Consider the following 22,657-nt stretch of genomic DNA (forward strand, 5'->3'; position numbering starts at 1 on the left):
TCTCCTGACTCTTAATTCCAGTGTTGTCAAGCAATGCTTGGGGTCTGTGGGGATCCCTTCCATTGCTGGGGAACTCACTGATTCTGTTTTTAAATTCAAGTCCTCTTTCAACTGTATAAGCAAATGGAGAACACTTTGCTAATATAAAATGCAAGCAAGACAAAAAGCTGAACTTCCCTGTAACTGCCATCCCCCGCCACCCCTCCTGGAGTAGCTACTGCGACCATTTGGTGGCATCATTTCCATACTTCAGTGGATGCTCAGATATCTTGACTTAGGACAGCGCAACTTAGGTCTGGGTTTACAGTATATGAAAGTAGTGTGCGAGAGCAGAAACTGCACTTTGAATTGGGTCTTTTCTTATAGCAGTCCTGTCAGCCACATGGTCACAAGGGGAGATAGCTGACCTGTTGCTAGACTCTCACAGAGTACATTAAGTGCATTTTCAACTTATAATTGGTTTATTCTCACCTAACCCTGTTTAAGTTGAGGAGCATCTTACAAAAAAAAATTGTGTGTGTGTGTGCATGTGTGTGCATGTGTGTGTGCATGCTGGTAATGGGGCTTGAACTCAGGGCCTGGACAAGATCCCTCAGCTTTTCATTTGCGGCTAAGAGCCTCGAACTTTTCTGTCCAGAACCTTGATCCTCACATCTCAGCCTCCTAAACAGCTAGTATACAGCATGATCCCCCAGCATCAGAGGGTGTGTGTGTGTGTGTGTGTGTGTGTGTGTGTGTGTGTGTGTGTTCCAGATCATATTAAATGTGTTCAACATCATTTTTTTGTCTTCATATGTGGTCTAGGCTGGCCTAAGTGCTAGGATTACAGGTGTAACTCAGCATGCCTAGCCTTGCTTTTATTTATATATTTTTATTTTTAAGTTTTCATTTAGCAGTAATTACGTCCTGGAGCTCTTTTAGTCCATGTTGATTTACCTCATTAAAAATATGTTCTAAAAAATGCTCTAGGTAGGCACTGGTGGCTCATGCCTGTAATCCTAGCTACTCAGGAGGCTGAGATCTGAGAATTGCAGTTCAAAGCCAGCCTGGGCAGGAAAGTCCATGAGGCATTTATCTCCAATTGACCATCAAAATCCAGAAGTAGAGCTGTGGCTCAAGTAGTACAGTACTAGTCGTTAGCAAAAGAGCTCAGGGATAGTGCCCAGGCCCTGAGTTTAAACCCCATAGCTGACAAAGAAAAACTCTTATAGAGAATGAATGAAGGGGTGACATTGTTCAAAAAGAGTGTACTCTTTACCTGATTTAGGTAACTGTAACCCCTTTGTCCATCAACTTTATAATAATAGTAAAATAAATTAAATAAAAAAAGAAGCAGTGCTGTATAATTCTGTAGTATGGGCGCACTGTTCACCTGTTGATGGACATTGCTCCCCCCTCCACCATTATTAACACTTTGATATATATATATATATATATATATATATATATATATCAATTCTATAGGGAGTTTGCACCTTCATCCTCAGAAGCAAACTGACTGTGGCTCTGGGCCACACGACAGAGCCTGTTTGTGAGCATCCTGCTGTCCTGCCCAGCCTCAGCTGTGTGGATGGGGACACACTCGTGTTGGCGCGTGCTTGGTGGTATGGGTACACACACATAACAATTACTGTGACTGGCACTGTGCTAAACACAGTCCTCTCAGAAGAGCCCTAGGAAGTTGGTACTGTCTTCATCCCTGCTTGCAGATGAGGAAGCTAGTGTTCAGAAAGCATAGGTAGCACGCTCAGCTCACACAATGGGGCAGTAGCTAGCCAAGATTTGAACCCAGATAAGTGAGTGTCAAAGTCACAGTCATCTTCTCAGTACCTTGCTGCCTTCCAGCCTATGTCCGTTGGCCCATTGCATGGTGTCCTTGCCATGGTGGAGCCTCAGTGGACATTCCTGGGGGCTGGGTGACTGGCTTTACCATGTATTCCCTGGGAAAGGCAGCAGAGAGACAGAGGGGGACTGATCATCGCTGACCCTCCATGGGCCTAGCTGCCCCAGGAGCTGTGTGCCCGCCGGCCACCTGGCCCTTCAGAAAGGGTGAGGGCGAAGGAGGCAGCCTGCTCTTAGGGCACAAGCCAAGGCCACACCAGCCCTGCCATTAAAAGGCTTAATTAGGCTAGTCATTAAGTTCAATTAGGCATTAGAAACGATTGTCCCCTCCAACCCTGCAGTGCCCTCCAAGAACTGGATCCATTCCCAGGCAACCAGCTCGGGAGCCAAGCACTAGTTACCGGTGCCCGGACAGTGCCCGCCTCTGCTCTGGGGACCGTGACTCCGATGTGCAGAGGGAGGGGCTTGTAGTGCAGCTTCTGACTAAGCTCCCTCCTTTGCTGGGACCAGCCCTCCCCTGAGCCCACAGTAGGGTAGACGTCCCTGTGCTTTCATCCTTCCGCCTCTCACTGGCCCCATCACGTGCATGGTTTGGACCAAGGTTCTGTAAGGGGTTTGGACTCGATCATTTCAAGGTTCCTTTTCACCTGTGGCATATTTTGATGGTACAAACAAGTTCTGCATGTCCACAGCTCAGTTAGGAAATTAAGGCAAGAGCAAGGAAGAGCAATGAGTGCAATGCTGAGTCGTTGATGGGAACACCTGGAGAAGCAGAGGCACGGGGGTGGCGTCAGCAGCCAACTTGGCACCTGTGGGTTCTGTCTCTTCAGCTTAGTGAAAATCGAGTAGGGCCAAGTGCCATGGATCATTCCTATAACCCTGGCTACTTGGGAGGCAAAGATTGCTGTTCAAACCCACCCCTGGCAAAAAGTTAGCAAGACCCCATCCCAACCAATAGCTGTGTGATGTGTGGCATACCTATCATGCCAGCTATTTGGGAGGCAGGAGGCTGAGATCAGGAGGATCTCAATTCCAGATTAGCCTGGGGAAAAGAAGTTTACAAGACTCCATCTGGACAGAAAAAGCTGGACATGTGGCAACTGTCATTGCCAGCTATAGGAGGAAGTATAATAGGAGGCTCTCAGTCCAGGCCTGTGTGGCCAAAACTGAAACTGACTCGAAGACATCAAGCACAAATAAGGGCTGGAGGCATGGTGTATTGGTGTAGTACCTAACAAGCATGAAGCCCTGAGTTCAAGCATCCATACGGCAAAGAACAACAACAAAAACCCCCAAGATGTCATGGGCTGGAAGAGCGTACTTACTTGCCATGCCTGAGACCCTGGTTTTATCCCCAGTGTTCCCAAATGTGTAAGAGCCACTAAGTGTTCTCAAAAGCCCTCGTGACCTCAGAAGGCCTGTGTGAGCATCTGACACTCTTCCTAGGTGGCTCCCAGGAATAGGATGTTTAAGACCATGAGTTACTGCTTCCAAGTGGAACAGTTCACCCACAGTGAGACCCACAGTGAGGTGGAACAGGCTGTCCAGGTCAAGGCTCAGGTGAGGCATGGATGTACCACAGTGTACTCAGAATGAGCACAAAACAGGGCTGGAGCTCAGGTTTGCCTAGGGAAGTGGAAGGCCTGGACTGGCAGGGTGGAGAAAGGCCCAAAGGCAGGCCCAACTTCAGTTTTCAGCAGTCACTGAGTGTTGACAGGCGAGCATGGCACAAGGGTTGCCTTGTCATACACTTCAGAGTGAGATGTGAATATGTGGGGTTTTTTTCCAAAGCAGAATATTCTCTGTAGGAAAACTAACCAACCTGTCTCCTACTATATTCTTAAGACTCAGCACCTCACTGTAGACTCCTCTTCCAGCAGACCACGCCCCCCCCCAGGTCTCCTCTCAGGTCACACTATGCAAATGAGGTTAATGTCAGAGCCTACAGGGTAAGGACTCAGTCCAACAGGGCTTCAGACACCCCCCACTTCAAATGCCAGTTGCCAGCCTCTGGGGCCTTCTTGACTGCTGAGTGATGAATCACTGGTTCCCACAACCCCTCTCACGGTTCCATTAATTTGCTGGAGCCAGCTCACAGAACTCGGAAACCTTTTGCTTTCCATTGCTGATTTATCGAAAAGCACAGTTGGACAGATATAAATGAACTGCTAGATGGAGAGATAGATAGTATGAAGGTAGGAAGGCTTCAAAGCTCCAGGGGTTCTGTCCCCATGGAACTGGGCTGCACTGTTCTCCTGCCATGAGATACATGTTGTTCTGGAAGCTGTTAGAACCTACTCGTTGGAATGTTTATGAGGCTTCATCCATGGGCATGACTGAATCACTGGGCCTTGGTGTAGACCGTCTCCCATCCTCAGAGGTTGGGGGTCAGGGATGAAGGGGTTGAGAACTGGAACTGGAAATTCCAACCCTTTAACCCCACAGTTGGTGCCTTTGGCCACCAGCACCCACCCCCACCCCCACCTGAGGCTCTCCTAGAGCCCTTAGCTGGCAGTCTCATGGCATATGGAAAGATCCTCACAACTTGGAAACTCCAAGAATTTAGTAGCTGTGGGCTAGGAAACCGAATGTACACATTTCTTATTGTAAATCACTGCAAGCTACTCTGAAGGGCTCGCTTATGTCTGTTCGGCATAGCTGGAGTTCTCTCTATAGGCTAGAGATGAAGGTGTGGATAGCCTCTGCTCATTTTATTTCCCTGAGTTTGAGACTTTTTCTCTGACTGGTGTTGGACATGTCTCTCATTTGTATCCTGAGAACTGCAGTCCTCTGGTTTCCACTTCAAATTATAGCTTTCCCGGTATGGAGATTCCTCAGAAGGCTAAACATAGAGCTCCCCTACGACCCAGAAACCTCATTCTTGGGCATCTACCCAAAAGATTACAAACAAGAACACACTAAAGCCACCAGCACAACAATGTTCATTGCAGCGCAATTTGTCATTGCTAAAAATTGGAACCAACCCAGATGCCCCTCAGTAGGTGAATGGATCAGGAAAATGTGGTACAAATACACAGTGGAGTTTTATGCCTCTATCAGAAAGAATGACATTGCCCCATTCATAAGGAAATGGAAGGACTTGGAAAAAATTATACTAAGTGAAGTGAGCCAGACCCAAAGAAATATGGACTCTACGGTTTCCTTCATAGGGAATAATTAGTACAGGTTTAGGCTAGTCACAGCAGAGGATCACAAGAGCCCAATAGGTATGCCCTTATGGGCATATAAGATGATTCTAAGTGAAATGAACTCCATATTATGGAAACAAGTGTTATATCACTGTTGTAATTACTTTCAATATGCCATGTGAAACCATAGCTTTTTTTTGTTGATGAGTCTCTTGTATCCCCTTCCTGTGGTTGTCCCCGTGCTATCACTGTATCTCATCTGAGTACCCTGTACTGTATATACTGGAATTAGAACTAGGAAAGTGAAAGGGAATATCAAAATTAAGAGACAAAAGGATAAAAAGACAAACGACTCCAAAAGCAATACTTGCAAAACCATTTGGTGTAAACTATGGGTGGGGGGGGGGGGGAGAGGGAAAAGGGAAGGGGAGAGGGGGAAAATGATGGAGGAGGTAACAAATTGTACAAGAAATGTACCCCCTGCCTTACGTATGAAACTGAACCCCTCTGTACATCATTTTGACAATAAATAAGTAATTATTCAGAAAAAAACATCATAGCTTTCCATCTGGAGATAGTACGCAGAGGTTAGCTGTGTTGTGGCTTTTCTTCCCTTCTGGATGAGGCAGGGGTTGCATTTGCCATAAGAGCCCACTAGGCTAGCTGTGGAGTTGGGCTTGCATCAACTCACAAGTAACAGAACTCCATTAACAAAGGCTTATTCAGAAAGGTGTTTGCCTCAGGAAAAAGAGGACTGGGGCTCAGCAGGGCTGCAGGGACAGAGCACATCCATCTCCCATCCCACTGTCTTTAGTGTGTTGCTAATCGTGTGTTGTCACCACGATTATAATCTTTAGGAGCTGCTCCATTTTGACATTGGTCAGCCCCTCTCTAAGTGAGAGTGGTTGTCACCCCACCCCATTAGAGTTTAAATCAAGAGAAGGAGGCAGGAGATGGCTTTGGGGAGCAGCAAGGCATTTTCTGTGGTCTGACTTGGTGAAAATTCAGAATCACGTGGTGAGAATGTTCTACTTAAGATAGTGTTGGGTGGCACAGAGAGGTGAGCTAAGGAACACAGAAACTACTTAATTCTATTTTTTTTTTTTTTTTTTTTTGGCCAGTCCTGGGCCTTGGACTCAGGGCCTGAGCACTGTCCCTGGCTTCCTTTTTGCTCAAGGCTAGCACTCTGCCACTTAAGCCACAGTGCCACTTCTGGCCGTTTTCTGTATATGTGGTGCTGGGGAATCGAACCCAGGGCCTCATGTATACAAGGCAAGCTCTCTCGCCACTAGGCCATATCCCCAGCCCAGAAACTACTTAATTCTAGAAGCTACATAGGAGAATCCTTCAGAAAGATTTAAAACTAGAAGAGTTGCTTGTCAGATGGTGATAAACAAAAGTGCCTGAAATGAAGGCAAGGAACCAAGGTATAGAGAAAGTGAAGTAGGAGGTAGGAGAATATGAGAGGTGCAAGCTGTGAATGCTGGAGGCTACACCTTGCAGAGAAAGCAGTGGGCAGCCGGGCACAGTGTGGGGCGATGGGACCAGTGAGGAAGACAGAATCTTCAGCATTCTGGAGTAAGAACAGTTGTACCAGTGAAGGAAGCCATTGTTGCTACTTCCTGTGTGCTGAGTTCAGTCACACACTGTGTAACAATGTATCAGTCAAGGACAGGCCTCATACCACAGTGTTTCCACACTGCCTGTAAGATTGTGTAAGCATGCTCTATGATGTTTGCAGAAAGATGAAAATGGCCTAATGATGCATTGCTCAGAATATATCCTCACCATTAAGCCAGTACTTGAGGGGTCTATGCTGAAGGCTTTGCCAGAAGGAACATACAAGTATTACAAGTAGAGTGTGATATTCTCATCAGGTTTGCAGAATTTTTTAAGTGGCTTGCCGAACAGTACACACTCAGGGAATGATAAAATTGATTTGAACGTAACCAGGCCATCTGTTCCTGCTGTTGTAACAAACAACAACCAACTTGGGACCATTTAAGAGGTGGGATCAGAAGGATCACAGTTTGAGGCCAGCCTTGGCGAAAGTTAGCAAGATTCTCATCTCAGCAAAAGCAACTGGGTGTGGTGGTACATGCCTGTCATCCTAGCTAGTGTGGGAGGTAGGAGGGTCACAGTTTGAAGTTATCCCAGGCAGAAATACGGATCCTATGTGAAAACTAACTAAAGCTAAACAGAATTGGAGGCAGAGTTCAAGTGGTAGAGCACCTGCCTAGTAAGCGTGAGGCCCCCAATTCAAAGCCAAATTCAAGCTACTGCCAAAAGAGAGAGGGAGAGGGGAAGAAGCTTGGGCAGAACTGGGGGAGAGCCGGGAGCAGGGGAGTCTGGCCCCTCAGCTTGGAGATGGAGAAAATGATGCCTGTGGGTGTTAAGTGACTCCAAATTATGGAATCTTGGAGTTGGAAAGGCCCTTAAATGTCACCTTGCCCTACAGCCCAAGGTCATGCAGCTAATTAGTGTAATGGAATGTGCCTCACATTCTTGCCTATTCTCAAACCTTGAGAGCTGCACACATTCATCTCAAGTTCATGAAAAGGCCACGCACTGTCCTATTTGTGCAAGAGCGAGTCTGTTAGAATAAAACCGTCTTTACTGCTATCCTTGGGGACCCTCACAGCAATGAGATGTTGATCACATGAAGCAATCTTATTGAACAAAAAAAAAAAAAAACAAAAAAAAAACTTTTAAGGAAAAAAGTTGCATTCCCCTGAGCCAGCCAGACTCTGCAGAGGAGGACGGGCTGCCTTGCAGTGTGAGCAGCTGGGGGCCAAGCGGGATGAGGAGAGATGCAGCCATGGGTGGAAATTCTCCCCACAGAAGTGATCCCCTTGTTCTCCCTTTGATGGATTTGAGCTCTCTCAGAAAATAAAATGCATCTGCGAACATCACACCTCCCTTTCCTTTTCTTTATAGTTCTTTATCGAGAAGGGACCGAAAAGCAGTCTGAGTAGAAGCCGCGTGGGCAGGTGTGGGCATAGATACTCGGAGGAAGTGGAGACCTCCTCCCACCACCTGATGTCTTTAAGATCGAGTGGGTTTGACTCACACTGCCCCCACCAGGGTTGGTTTCCGGAGGCTTTGCCAGCGTTTCCCATTTTCATGGGCTCATTATGCAAGACCCTGGTATGAAGTGCCAGGGTGCCCTTGGATGGCATTTGCCAGGGAATCACCCGAGCAAGGGCCCTGAATTTTCCAGAGGGCCATCACACACAGCCCTGCTCATGGCCTGCCGCAGCTGGGAGGGGGATCCTGTGAGGGCGGAAGACCTTTTCTCTGCACACCTCATCACTTGGGCGAGGCCGCTAGGAGTAGAACCCAGGGCTTCGTGCGTGCTAGGCAAGGAACTAAGCCGCATTCCCAGCCCTTGTCCTCCATTTTTTTTTCCAGTGAATTTATTAAGGCAAAAGTAGGATGTATTTAGTCTATAGGAAGTCAGTGCAGAAAGTACAGGGCTGGAGCAGATACCCAACTATAGCAGGCGGAAGGGAAATGATGTCCTAGTGCAGTTCTCAGCTGCTCTTACCCTGCTCTTCTTTCTTTAGCTGAGGAATAACCAGTTCCACTTAGCTGCTTTGTAGTGGAGATCCCCAGGTCTCTTCCTCCTGAGTAGCTAGGAATGGAAGTATGAGTCACACCCCTCTCCACACCGTAGACTTCAGTGCATGACAAGTTATTCATAGAAATGTCTCTTTATATGGTAGCTTAAAGGAGAAAAGAAAGAACTCAGTGAAAACTAATTTCCAGCCCATAGATACCTCCTGATCCCTGACCAGTGTCACTGTGTATTTATAGAGCTGATTCCCTGTGCAGCACTGTGTGCGAGTCTTCCTGTTGACCCAGCCAGCTCTGCTGCCATCCTCATTTTCAGCCACCACCTTGCCTGCATTTCGGCCTCACCAGGTCCCCTGTTGTTTTCTGTACACACCTGGCCCCGTCCAGGGACCTGTGTTGAGCAAGTGTGTCTCCATTGGCAAGTCTTCTAGAAAAACCTCCTCAATGCCCCCCACCCCCTCAAGAGCCCCTAGTTTGCTCTTTGGTCTCTTGTGACAGTTCTTGTCATGGGAAGTCAGGCACAGTAGGGCCAACAGCAGGCAACCGATGTGAACGTAGGGACATTACTTTAGGTTCCCTTAGTCGCCACACCCACCTAGCAGCTGCAGTGTGGTGTGGGGTCACTCCGACACTGAAGTATGAGTTTAAAGAAGTATTAGTATTATTTCTGTTATGTTCTTTGCTCTCAGTTGTAAAATACTGAGCACCTTCCTAGCACCTTGCAGTAAAACTTTCCAGAGTAAAACTGTGTTCATTTGAGATATCTAAGGACTAGACTCTGAACTCTCGGCCACTTTTTCTTGATATTAGGCATATACACACATTATATGATCCCATAACTGTTGATAGTTATTAAACCTTTTTGTTTTTGTTTATTTTATTCTGCTTAAATCGTTATGCAAAGGAGTTGGCATTTGACAAATCAGTTTATGAATATAATGAATCTTGATCAATGTTACCCTTTCCAATGTTCTCACCCCTCTAAAACTTTTTTTTTAAATATTTGAACTTTTCATTTTTTTCTTGTGAACTTCCTTAGGAGTTATTTTTTAATTTTGCCAGCAGGGGGCAGACGTCACTCAGGAATTGCCTTGTAATTTACTAGCTTCAAAAGGACAAGGCTTGCTTGGGCACACAGGGTTTTCATCTCTCTGCCAGATATCTCATTGATGAACTATACAGCCTAAATACAATCGAATATGAAAGAATCTCAAAAGTGTTCAAAATTGACTGCTAGGGACGTCTTGCCCTCCCCCGCCCCCTTTCTGTTCTGTCACTTGAACTCTGCCTGGGCACTGTCCCTGAGATTTTTTTTTGCTCACAGCCAGTGCTGCACCACTTGAGCCAAAGCTTCTCTTCTAGCTTTCTGGTAGTTTTATTGGTGATAAAAAGTCTTACAGATTTTCCTGCCCGGGCTGGCTTCGAATGGCGATCCTCATTGTCTCCATCTCCTGAGTAGCTAGAAATACAAGCATGAGTCACCAGCGCCCAGCTCTTGCCTGTCTTCATGAAGAGGAAGGCTATATAATAACAAACTAATCTGGAAGGGATGCCTAATACCTGAATGGCAAGAAGTAGAAACTGAGGAGAAAGAGAGTGGGCAGTCTAGCTCTCAGAAAGATTAAAGTGAGGAGAAAGCAGTTGGCCAAGGAGAACCTTGAGAAAGGCTGGCTTTTCCTGGGCCCCGGCATCGGCATGTTAACTATTTAATAGCAGATCTCTCATCCCTTCAAATCTCCATTGTGGAGGCTTGTTCAGCAAACAGGCCACATATATTATAAAGTTGACTTCTGTGTTTAGATTTGCTAGCATCAGAATCTGGAGCAAACCACCTTCTTTCTCACAGACCTGGGTAAAATGTACCTCAATGAAGGTCAGAGGCAATTGTGAGAGTCTTATTGTAAATTTTTAAATCGTGAGGCTAGAGTATTTTGGAAGAAAATGGCATCTTTCCTTGGCAGGAGCCATAGGGTTTTAAAATATGAAGTAATTTTGGTGCTAGTTTAGTGGTTATCATGGTTCTCCTGTTCCCTAGCCAATTTTCCCTTAGGAGCTTGGCCTCTGGCCACAGAATTTCATCTTTTTGCAACAGAGCTAGATGAATGTCCTCCTGTAGTTATAGTATGTCTCACTGCAACAAGTTGGAGTAGCTAGCGTTTTTCCAGGTCCTTCTTCCTCCCTGGTCGGAATCCTTGCTGTGTGAGGGGTGGACTGGTGGTGGGCTTTGCCCTGGGCCAGCCGTGTTCTGGTGCCTGGTGCTCAGCGGTACTTGGGTCTACGTGGAGCCTGTTCAATCTTGGAGCAGTGAGGTGAGTCTAGGGTCTGGTGTGGGCTATGGATATTAAGTGGCTTCAAGGACACTTCTCCCCATTTATCCCGGTTATGTCCCCTGCTAAAATAGGTTAACGGTGTCTAATTAACCACTGAACATTGTCATGCTGCATAAAGATAGCATCCCGGCTCTCCTCTGAGCCGCGGCACTTTATCTCCATTTAGATCTGCACAGTATTCCATTAGGCACGAGAGGAACATTTCAGCCGAGGTGATGTCTGCGTCAGGGCTGCTTTCAGCCTCCTCTCAGAACCCGGAAGCAGCACTTGAGGGCTGGGTCTGGTGGCAGAGGGACTCGGGTCCTTTGGGGGCCTCTCTCCCAGGAGCAGGCAGGCAGGGTCCCTGCAGTTGGAGTCATAGCCACTCACTAATCCCACTGTTGTGTGTGGACTCTTGATCTTGATGGCCAGACGAGGCCCCTGGTGCGGTAGAGGACAGCAAGGACAGATGCTGCAGGCAGGCGGGGAGGGTTTTCCACCTCACAGCCTCCTGGGCCGCATGTAGTGCAGTCACAGGACAAGCTATAGGATCTGGCTTGTCCTCAGCCGACCGGAAGAATGTCTGCATGGTCTCTGAATGCCAGAGAAAGGGGTTGCACGTAAGCCAAAGAAATGCCAAAGGGAGGGAGTGTGGCGGGGAAGGATCTCTTTTTTTGCAGTTATATAAGCTGTCGGGTTGTAAATAAACCTACATCATAAATCACACTGAACAATTAAAGCAGTGCTAACTAGCCATCAGGCCTGACAGAGCTGTAGCCCTGCTATAAGCTGAAATTTCCATTGGATATCCCTGTCCTTGGAAAGGATTAATTGGATTTGAAGCCAAGACTATGGGAGGAGGATTTCCGTCTAGGCAGGACTGCCATGTCTTGTCGGAAAGAGTTAGAAGCTGGGCTTGGGAGCCCCACAGCTCCTGCTTGTATCGCAGCACTACTGCTTTCCTGGTGCTGTGACTTTTGGCAAGTTACTGCACCTCTCTCGAGCTCCAGTCTCCTTACCTGTAAAACAGCGAATTAAATAAGATGGCATGATCATACAGTAGCATCTGGTATTTTATTTGTCATATGTTATTAGAATAAAAGCAATGTATAAATAATATAATGTAGTCCTCAGTGCCTAATGGACTCAGTAAATGCTGACAGCTGTTATCCTCAGCCCTTATCCTTCCTATGTTGGTTTGTTGGGAAGAGCTATTGAGGTCCTGGGAGTGGGATTTTCTTTGAGGTACAAGGCTGGGCATTGACAGCGCAAGCCTGTAAGCTCAGCTACTCTGGAAGTGTAGATGGAGGATTGAGGTTCCAGGTCAGTTTGGGCAAAATTAGCAAGACCCTATCTCAACAACAAGCCAGGTATAGTGACACACACCTGTGATGCCAGCCATTAAAGAAGAAGGAATATTGTGGTCTAGGACCACCAGAGTAAAATTGTATTTGAAAAACAAACTAAAAGCAAAAGGGCTGAGATGTGGCTCAAGTTCAACCTCCAGGACCAGGGGTTGTTGGAAGGGGTATGGCTGTGTTCAAGTCCAGGAGGAAAAAATGAAAACCAAGCTCAGGCCAGAGAAAATCCAGAATGAAAACAACAGAGAGCCTGGCTCCAGTGGTTCATGCCTATATTCCTAGCTATTCACAAGGCTGAGATCTGAGGATTACAGTTTGAAACCAGCCTGGGCAGGAAAGTCCATGAGACACTTATCTCCAATTAACCAGCAAAAAAGCCACAAGTAGAGCTGTGGCTCAAGTGGTAGAGTACCAGCCCTGAGCAGAAAGAAGCCAGGGACAGTGCTCAGGCCCTGAGTTCAAGTGCCAATACCCTGTTCCGAAAAGGGGAGGGGAGGGGAGGAGAGGGCAAGGAAAGAAGAGAGAGAGCAAACAAGAGGGAACTGGTTGAGTGCTGAGCTGAGGGCCTGGGCTTTAAATGAAGATGGCAATAGAAAGACAACTTTAAAGATGTATCCAAAGCTAAGCATAGTGGTGCATGCCTGTAATCCCAGGTACTTTGGAGATACAGGTCAGAAAGAAGATCTCAAGTTTGAGGCCAGCCCTGCACACTTAGTGAGACTCTATCTCAAAAACAAAGTATGTAAAACCCCAAAGACTGGGGGCTGGCTTGAGTGGTAGAGCTCTGCCTAGGATGTGGGTGTTTAAAGAATGGCTTTTGACCAATTGTTTCTATTTGCAAAGTGACACAAAGAGATGGCATGGTTTCCCCTTTGTCAAGCCACCAGCTAGGTAGGGCCCTTCACCAGTAGAGAGGGAAGAAACCCATATGTCCTTGCTCCTGTCACCTGTAAGTTCACAAGGCAGGAGGTAAGGAAGGACGTTTACTCGGGTTGTCCAGAGGCAGAAGTTCAACGCATGATGGAGGGCTTCTTAAGAAGGAACCTGACATTTCATTTACTTTTCAAAGTGCTGGTTTAGCAGCCAAAGGCCTTTCCATTTTGCGTATTGAACAAGTGGCTCTAATACACCCTGAATTTCTCTGGCCTGCGGACCACCAGAGTGGGAAGCTCCTGGGCTCCCGCTTGATTGGTACTCTGGTGTGAGTCTCAGGAACTCCACTCAGGTATCAGGGCTTCACTGCGTGGGCCTTTCAAACCGCCTGGCCATTGCCTCCTCACCTCAGCCTCCAGGTCAAGTCCACATTCATTAACACTGCCAGTGGAAGCAAGGAGGCACCTCAGGGGAAGGTAGACGCGTTTCAGAGTTGCTGCTTAGCAACCGGAGTGTCCAGCCTGATATCTGGGTTGGGGCACTGATTCTCATAGCTGTGACTAGGGCCCATTTCTAGAAATTACTACCTCAGGGAGCCTACCACATGGCCATTGATGAAAGCCTTGCAAGTGTGATTCTATCATGTGCCACTGGTTTAAGAATTACCTCTAGCTTTCAATTCTCCATACTGCCTTCTGTAAGTAGGGAGAGTCTAGAACAGACTGTCTGCATGGGAAATACAAGCAGAGGCCTGGGTCCCCGAGGGATGGCTTGATGGCAGTATGTTTGGGCCACAAGAGTCAGAGAAGAGGACCTGGTTTCAGTCGTACCACTAACTAACTGTGTGATCTGCCTCACATTGCTGAGTAAATGGTACTCCTAAATACACTTAACTCTGCCCAGAGCTCAACCAAGAGTAGTGCTAAGAGGTGTGAAAGTCATTGGAGAGTTGACAAGTGATGTTTGTGTGAGATGGCCTCATAAGTATTATTATGCCCATCACCGGTTCCCAGCCCTCTGATAGCCCCTTCTGGAAACAAAGCACAAGGCCCCTGGGCAGTGGTGGATGGGGAAGCCTGAGGCTGTGCTGACCACACCTTTGCAGACTGCCTGCCTGCCTCAGCCTCAGCCCTGGGACCCACCCACAGCCCCCAGCAACCACCGCCTCCTCTCCTCAGTTGGGAAAGAAGTATCTGTGTGGAGAATATTAATTAGAATATTATCTCAGCCTTTATCCCCACTTGATCTATGGGAGATAGGACCCTAGCCCCAAGTCCTCTGTTTACATACCCTGGTGAGCTGTAGTAGACCACTGTGTTTTATCTTTCTGTTTGTTTATTATTTGTAACCTGTCACTAACAATTTTAAAATACATCTTATTATTATGACAGGTTTTATATGTGTGTGTATGTATGCAGAAGCAAAGAGTTTCCATAATACTTGGACCATTTGAACTACACTTCTTTTCTATGCTTTAAAAAATGAAGATCAAGGAAGAAAAAAGGAATGAAGAAGAAAGAATAGTAGCAGTATACTTAACTAATCTCATAGCTCCCTAATGGGTCATGACCTGTAATCTAAGAAACATTGTGCGAGGATTTGGGGGACTTCTGGGCTCTGTGTCATTGTGCTTCCTGGAATGCCTTTGGGGACCAGACAGATAAAGAGACTCTGTGAAGAGGGTTTTATTTTAAAGTATTTCCAGGGACACATATGTGAATTATTACGTATTCACATTTCTGTGGAGACACACCCGTCTACCAGTTCTCTTTTCCTGGTCTTGGCTTTCTCACTTTTGTTCTATGCACTGTACAGCATAGGAGTTATCCTGCTTGTCTCCTGTCACCTTTAAGAAAACTTGCAGTGTAGACTTAATGACTTACGACTAGTCATGGCTGTCAATGGAAGGGAGGCCCAGACTGCCCTAACTCAGGCTTATCCCCGCCACTCCAGTGTTGCCAAGCTATTTGCTGAAAGAACCTAGAAATTTGGGCTTTTGTACAAAAGCTTCCAGTTGTGGCAGTGAATTCATGTTCAAAAGAATATATAGTAATGTGGTCCAGATCAAACTTCAAAGTGACCAGTTTTCCATCTGTGACTCAGAGCAGAAGTAGGGGCTCCGTCCCACTAAGTTTTGCATCTTGCAAGCAAAAGGTACTCCCAAACCTGTCATTTCTGAGCGGTAGAAGGTGGGGATGCATGAATGTGAATACAAGAAAGAGCACCCCCACGAGCACACCACCTGAGGACATCCTGCTGCCATGCCTATGGCTGCCATTTTGATCTCTCTCTTTCCTCTGGTGGATGGTATCAGAAGTTCTTGGGTTCTCAATAGAAGGAGAGAACAGGATATGGGCTGTACAGCAATTAATCAGAATATTAAACTTGCCCCCTTTGGGTGTCAAATTGACAAATAACAATTAACACCTCCCCCCCCAATTAATAAATTAGCACTATCACTGCCCAGGAAAGGAGCGACTGTTTGCTAGCAGGGGTGTATTTTGATGTGCAATGAGGGCACTGGTCTGGTCTGTCCAGCCTCTTTCGTCTTGTTCTTCTATTACCCATTTCTATCCAGGTACTTCTGCCCTTCATTACATATTGGTTGAGTCATTTAAACAGTGGGTTTGTAGAATTACATACTGACGAGGACAGTTAGATGCAGTGATCCCTGGGCATGAGAGGAAATAAAACAAGAGCCTTCCATCATCCTCCTACCTCAGGAGGAGTTCTTCATTCAAACAACACTAAATTTCATGAAGAGTATTCTATTTAAACTTGGGCTTTGTGATTTCAGATGTTTAAAATTATTTTAACTGATGAAAAATTAATGTATGATTAGACTCTTGTAGGGCATAACTTACATTTGGCAGAAATTTGTGGCTGACTCCACTGCAGCTCTTACTGGTGAGGTCATTGTCAAGGGCCTTGGAGAGCATCCTACCTCTAGGCCATGTGACATTGTCACCACCTTTTACCTCTGCTCATCATGGTGTTAGATTTCTGATCCTGAACAAACAAAAATAGTAATAATCACTCTCTTATTGTGGGAATTTTCAGACATGAAGAAATGTAATCACCATGTACCCCAAACCCAACTTTAACCACAGTCAACAATTGCCAATCTTAGACTTTCCATCAGTATTTCTTAGAATGTCAGTAGTGACCTTCATAGATTAGAATTGCCTGGGAATTTGTTTAAAATGGATCATTCTGGACTGAGGGTGTGGTTCTGTGGGAGAGCACCCTGCCTAGCATGGGTGAGGGCCAGGGTTTAATCCCTAACATCTCAAATAGTGATGGTGACGATGATGGTGATGATAATGATGATGATGATGATGATGATGATGACGACGACGACGACGACGACAACGACGACAATGACTACAATGACAGTGACATAAAAATGTATAGTCATTGTCTGGCTCGCTCCCATATCAGCTGATTCAGAAATCACTTCCTGCAAGTCCAGCATGTCTAACAGGCATCCTGGTTCTCATACAATGTCTTAGGCTTACCCTTTACCCAGTGCCAGCCATGTGGTCCGTGGTTGGTGCAGATGAGACAGAAGAATGTTGGCTGAGTCTGCAGCCTGAACCACATGGCCAACTCATCCCCTTTTGCTCCTGGGAAGGAGCACAAACTAAGACCCAGAGCCTCTGCTGTAAGAAAATGCTCTGCCAATGGCCCCATTAATTTTATCTATTGAATCCCATGCTCCTTGCTAAATCTGCACTGAAACTCAATGGTTTCATTTGAGGTTATACAGAGAGAAGGTTGTAAGTGGGCTCCACAGTGTCTCTAGTTCATTCATACTGGTTATGGGGCCTGGTCCATAAGGAGGGATTCAGGCAAATCAAGCACTTGGTATGTTATAGTTTGCCCCCACAGTTCTCATTCCTCAAGATCCCACCTGATATATGGGACTCATGGGTCCTCATAAATTTTACCTTTTCTTTTCTTTTTTTCAGATTGGTCAAGAAGGCTCCTGAAGAGACAGAAGAGTATGTGTCCAATGATCTTATGTGCCCTTTAGTGACCTTGGTCAGCCGTTGAAGTCTTGGTGATCATTCTCTTCATCCTAGTTGAACACAGTATTAAAGAATAAATCTGGCACTAGAATTATGCATAGTGAAGCCAGGGCTTGGGTAATGCTCCTCACCTGGAGGTCTGGCCTGTGGCATCCATGTCCTAGTCATAACCTCACCATGTAGCTTTTAAAGTGGTATGTCCAGGTATTGAGGTATGGACTCGTTCTTTCTGCTATAATAGTACAGATTCCCAGAAAGGGAAAAAAAAACAAAACACTAACAAAAAAGGCAAATAATACAGATTCTCAGAGCATGCCAACTTTCTAAACCAGGCCTTCTTGTAAGATTTATATCTAAAAAATGGGGAAAGAGGGCTGGGGATATAGCCTAGTGGCAAGAGTGCCTGCCTCGGATACACGAGGCCCTAGGTTCGATTCCCCAGCACCACATATACAGAAAACGGCCAGAAGCGGCGCTGTGGCTCAAGTGGCAGAGTGCTAGCCTTGAGCAAAAAGAAGCCAGGGACAGTGCTCAGGCCCTGAGTCCAAGGCCCAGGACTGGCCAAAAAAAAAAAAAAAAAATGGGGAAAGAAGGCTTCTAGGTACAGGTGGTAGTAAAGGCAGAGCCACCCAGTCTTCCACTTCCAGGGGCTGGAGGGGCATTCATGTCATAGTCTATGTGACGCTTCCCCCTAGAATGGTTTGTGGCATGCCCAGGGCAGGTGCCTGTGGTAGACCCATTGATCTAACTAGATTTAACCAAGAGCATAGAGGAAGAGCGGTCAAGGAATATTTTTTATCCAGGAAAAAGAATAGGTACAGCAAAACTTGAGGTGGTTCTTTCTGGACTTGAAACTCACTTTCTTCTCTCCTTTTCTCTTTTTTTGGTGTCAGTCATCGCCTCAGACAGAAGAGTCTGTATGGATCAGATGATGGAGGAGGTAAAATGCCCTAGAGGAAATCCAAAGGTCTTCCCAGAGGCCCCAAGCTTCCTGAGTATTCCTTGAGCTGCAGCTAAGGCACCATTTTCTTTAGCCCAACTCAAGACACGTGCAGTGGTCTCATCATATGTCACACTTCACACATGACTTACTCCTTTTTCACTGTATGCAAAGGTTTAGAATCCATTATGCAGTATGAATCATCTGTTATATACTATAGAACTAGTTTCTAGAATTAACTTTGCTCAGAGAATTACTTGGTTGGCTAGTGAAGGCTGTTCCTCTGAACTCAGAATGTTCTATGGGCAGGTGCCTCTGAGAATGATTCTCTTACACTCATGGACACTCACCCAGCTCTCAGAACACCTGTAAGGAAACCTGTTTGTTCCATTAATAAGTCACAGGTTTTTTCAAACAAAAATAAATATGCATTGACTAATGTAAGTAGAAGTCCAAGAATGGGGGAGAATGATGAAAGAGTTGACATTTATCAAGATGCATTGTGCTCATAACCTGGCCTATGGAATTACAATTTCTTTATACAACTACTTAATGATGAAATTTAAAAAGCAAATAGAGACTCTAGGGCTAGGCAAAGTGGCTTACACCTTAATCCCAGCTATTTGGGAGGTAGAGATTGCAAAGATCATGGTTTGGTCATGCCCCAGGCAGAAAGTTAGTGAAAACATCCCCACCCATCTCAACAAATAAGCCCTCTGTGGTGATACACACCTGAGACCCAACTATATTTGAAGCCTTAGGTAGGAGGATCATGGTCCAAGCAGGCCTTTGGTGAAAGTGAAATTCTGTCTTAAAAGTAACCTCAAAAGCAAAAAGGGCTAGAGATGGCTCAAGTGGCATAGCATTTCCTGTCAAGCACAAGGCCTTGAATTCTCATCCCAATGCTACTTATCAGAAAGTCTCAGCCAGGCACCAGTGGCTCACTCCTGTAATCCTAGCCACTCAGAATGCTGAGATCTGAGGGTCGCAGTTCAAAGCCAGCCCAAGCACGAAAATCCATGAGACTCTTAACCTCCATTTAGCCACCAAACAACTTGCCATTTCTGTGTTTCACCATTGTCTTTAGTGCAGTGCAGGACTGGATGGCATAGTGGCTTCCTCTTTTGCCTCTCAGCAATCGGGCTCACTTCCACCTTTTGCAACAAGGATGTGTGGCCTTTTGCATCCTGGGGTCCAGTTTTGACAGAACTGAATAACTCACAACCATAGGAATAATAAATCCTTTTGGCCAACCAAAAAGTGTTTTTATTCCTAAAGGACAAGCTGAGTCGAGCCACTTCTAGCCAGGGGCGATCAGAGACTTAATTCTGCAAGTGTAGCAATCTGGATGATCTGAGAGCTCTGAGTTTAAGGGTAATTGCTCAATTTTCTATCCATGTCAACAGGGAAAATAGGGGAAAGTGGCTGAACACAGCCAAGCAATGAGGCTGGAAGACACGTGGGCTATTGATGGAATTAGAAATACGCTATCTCTAGAGGGCTATCTCTCTGTCACCCCTGCATCTCTCCCGTTCCCTGTTCATATCTGTCTCAGATTTTCTCTCTTTGGGGTTCTTTCTCATTCTTTGTTTAACCCTTCTGTTCTACCTATCCTCCATACTTGTAACTGGCCAGCCAAGGCCCTCTGAGCCTTCACAGCTTGAATGAGGAGAAAGAAAAAGTAGAATTCTTTCAGGAAAGATAAGAGGGAGCTAGGTTTTGGAGGCTTACTCCTATAATCGTAGCTACTCAGGAGGCTGAGATCTTAGGATCTCAGTTTGAAGCTAGTCTGGGCAGAGAACTCTGTGAGATCCTTATCTTCAGGTAAACACTGGAAAAGCCAAAAATGGAGCTGTGGCTAGCGTGGTAGAGCACTACTAGCCTTGATCCTTGAGCAAAAAAGCTTGGGCCCTAAGTTCAAGCCACAGGACTGGGACAAAAAAGGGAGGGAGGAAGTAAAGAAAGGAAGAAAGGAAAAGAAAAGAGAATATTAAAGGGGACTTTTCTGCCTCGCCCCCTTCTTGCTTAGTATGTACCTTCTATTGCCCTTCCTCAAGCTTCAGGAAGTATATGTAGCTCCTAAGCCTAGTTCGTTGGCCGCACTAATTTTACTTATAACTATCCCTGGTGTTTTATGAAATAATGCTCCTTAATTTGTGTAAGTAAGTTCAGAGTGGTTGGGACACTAAGGCCTTCCTGCCCTTCTCTGACCCATGCACAGCAGCTTCGTAGTCCATTGCTCAGGGTTGTGGCAGGGCTCAGAGGATGGGAACTCACTGATTTAAGGAGCAAGCTGCCTTCCCTTTTGTCTGTGTCTTGTCCTGTTTACAGGGTTTTGAGTAGGCACTTTGAAAAAGAAGTCAACCCCGTAGGAAATGGTATTGATCATTAATGTTGGTAAGTGTTTGCTGTGAGCTAGGCATTGTGCTAACTGCTTTACCTGCAGTACTTTAGCTAATCCGTACAATAATTCTGAGGAGACAGTGATTATCAACGCCTTACAGAGGTGGAAATGAAAGCTTTGTGAAGTTAAATAACTCACCGAGGTCATATGGCTAATAAGCAGTGATGTGCTGGTAAATTAACCACTGGCTCTCCAGGGGAAAAAACAGACATGATAGGTAGTGTTTGCCAATTACTGTGGTGCAAATACTCCCACTGTGGCTGGTTTCAGGCTACCAACATGACATCACTGACCACAGATGTGGGATGTGATGGGTAGCATTGCATCGCTATATCCTATTTCCACTGTGAACTACATTAGGTGTAAATGATCTTGAGAGCATTGGAACAGTCAAATGTAGTAACATACAGGAAGGAGTGAGTTTCGAGTATTTTGTGTGTGTGTGTTTGCTGGTCCTAGGGCTTGAACTCAGGGTTTGGGCACTGTCTCTGGGGTTTTTGGTTTTTTTTTTTTTTTTTGCTCAAGGCTAGTTCTCTACCACTTTACCCACGGCTCCACCTCTGGCTTCTTGGTGGTAAATTGGAGATAAAAGTCTCATGGACTTCTTGTCCAGGCTAGCTTTGAATTTCAGCCCTCAGATCTCAGCCTCCTGACTAGCTAGGATTACACTGTGAACACTGGCCACCTCTCCAGGTTTGAGTGTTTTTAGCTTTGTGTCTAAGGGTGTATAAGTTTATATTGATTAATGTGTATGTTTAGCAGTCTGGTTTTAGTCTGTTGTTTTTTTTCTCCTGACTATAACAAAATGCCTGGTAATGAACAAAATTCTATAAAGACTGAAGTCTATTTTGGTTCTTGGTTGTGGCCCATTGCTACGTATTTCTGGAGGGGTGCTAGATGGTGATAGCAAAAAAGCACAAGGAAGAGCAAACTCTTTACCTCCCAAAACAGGAAGCAAAAGGAAAAGGAAGACCCCACTGTACACTTGCCCCTTAAGGGAACAGCTCCTAACTATCTAAATATTCACTAGACTTCATCTCCTCAGATTCTACCATCTCTGAGGAGTACCATCCAGGGAGCCAAGCCTTTGTAACATTTTGGCCTCTCAACCTCCAAACTATAGCAAACTCCCATGCAAAATTCCCAGAACTTTAGCAAGTGGTGCTTTTTTTTTGAGCAGCTATAAACTGCTTCTGCACTAGTAAGTGGGAGAGCCAGGTTCAGACGTGGTCGCTGAGACTCAGTCCTCTCCCCTCAATGGCCTGTCTCATTTGCTGCTAGCTGTAGTCTCATTCCTGTAGATTTTCCCTTCAGATTTGTTCTCCTCTGCAGGTTCACAGGGTCAGCCACTGGCCCATTTCCTCAGCCCTGCTAAGCCTCTCACTGTGAAGTCTTGTCCACAGCAATACCTGAGCTGGACAAAGAATAGTACAAGAGGTCCACATGTTAAAACTCACAAGACATGAAGCAGATTTTTCAGATTTGACTCTTCCTCTCTTCTGTTCCTCCCTATCTGTTCATCTCCATCACGCCCATGAGATTGCTTTTGCATAGTGAAATCTTGTGCTATGCTGAATCCTTCAGAGGGCCAAACCAAATTTAGGAGTCTTACTGCATGTTACAGGTAACAGTGTAAATACTGGGAAGTTGGGGAGGCTTGGTAAATCCATGGAGTTTCATGTAGCTCTCCCAGCCTGGCTCTTTGAGACAGCAGAAGATGAAATAAAGTGATAGTACAGAGACACAGGAAGTTGTCATGGAATGTAAAGGCCTCAGTGAGTGGCGCCATGGGGTAAATTCTGAGCTGAGGCTGCAGAGGGCCAGAAGGGGAGTTCTGTGCATGTCAATTGCATTATGGGAAATTACTTTTGTTATTGTACTACTGATATACAAAAGAGCAATGCTTTATTTGCAGGCCCTGGCTATGGCTATGGCACATTTGGAAAGACTATGTTGTTGGCAGTCTGTTAGAAAGAATTATATGTTGTTTAACCTTGTTAGACATAGTCTTCTGAACATCTAGAATGAAGATGTTGTGGAGACCTCATTTGTGTGTGTGTGTGTGTGTGTGTGTGTGTGTGTGTGTGTAGTCTGTGTACTATCCCTTAGCTTTTTTACTCATGGTCAAAACTGTACCAACTTGAGCCACAGCTTCACGTCTACTTTTTGGTG

The 22,657-nt window shown here is 45.8% G+C and overlaps 1 protein-coding gene across 1 annotated transcript in view; it reads left to right on the forward strand.

Moving 5' to 3' along the window:
* The window catches only part of Ift43 (intraflagellar transport 43), a 74,853-nt gene that overhangs the window by 38,400 nt on the left and 13,796 nt on the right, over positions 1-22,657 (forward strand). The window contains exons 4-5 of the mRNA XM_048362163.1: positions 17,082-17,114; positions 18,035-18,081. Of these exons, the coding sequence (XP_048218120.1) occupies positions 17,082-17,114; positions 18,035-18,081 (80 nt within the window). The remainder of the gene's footprint in view (positions 1-17,081; positions 17,115-18,034; positions 18,082-22,657) is intronic.

This window comes from Perognathus longimembris, chromosome 14 (assembly GCF_023159225.1).
Source record: "Perognathus longimembris pacificus isolate PPM17 chromosome 14, ASM2315922v1, whole genome shotgun sequence".
Classification (NCBI taxonomy): Eukaryota; Metazoa; Chordata; class Mammalia; order Rodentia; family Heteromyidae; genus Perognathus; species Perognathus longimembris.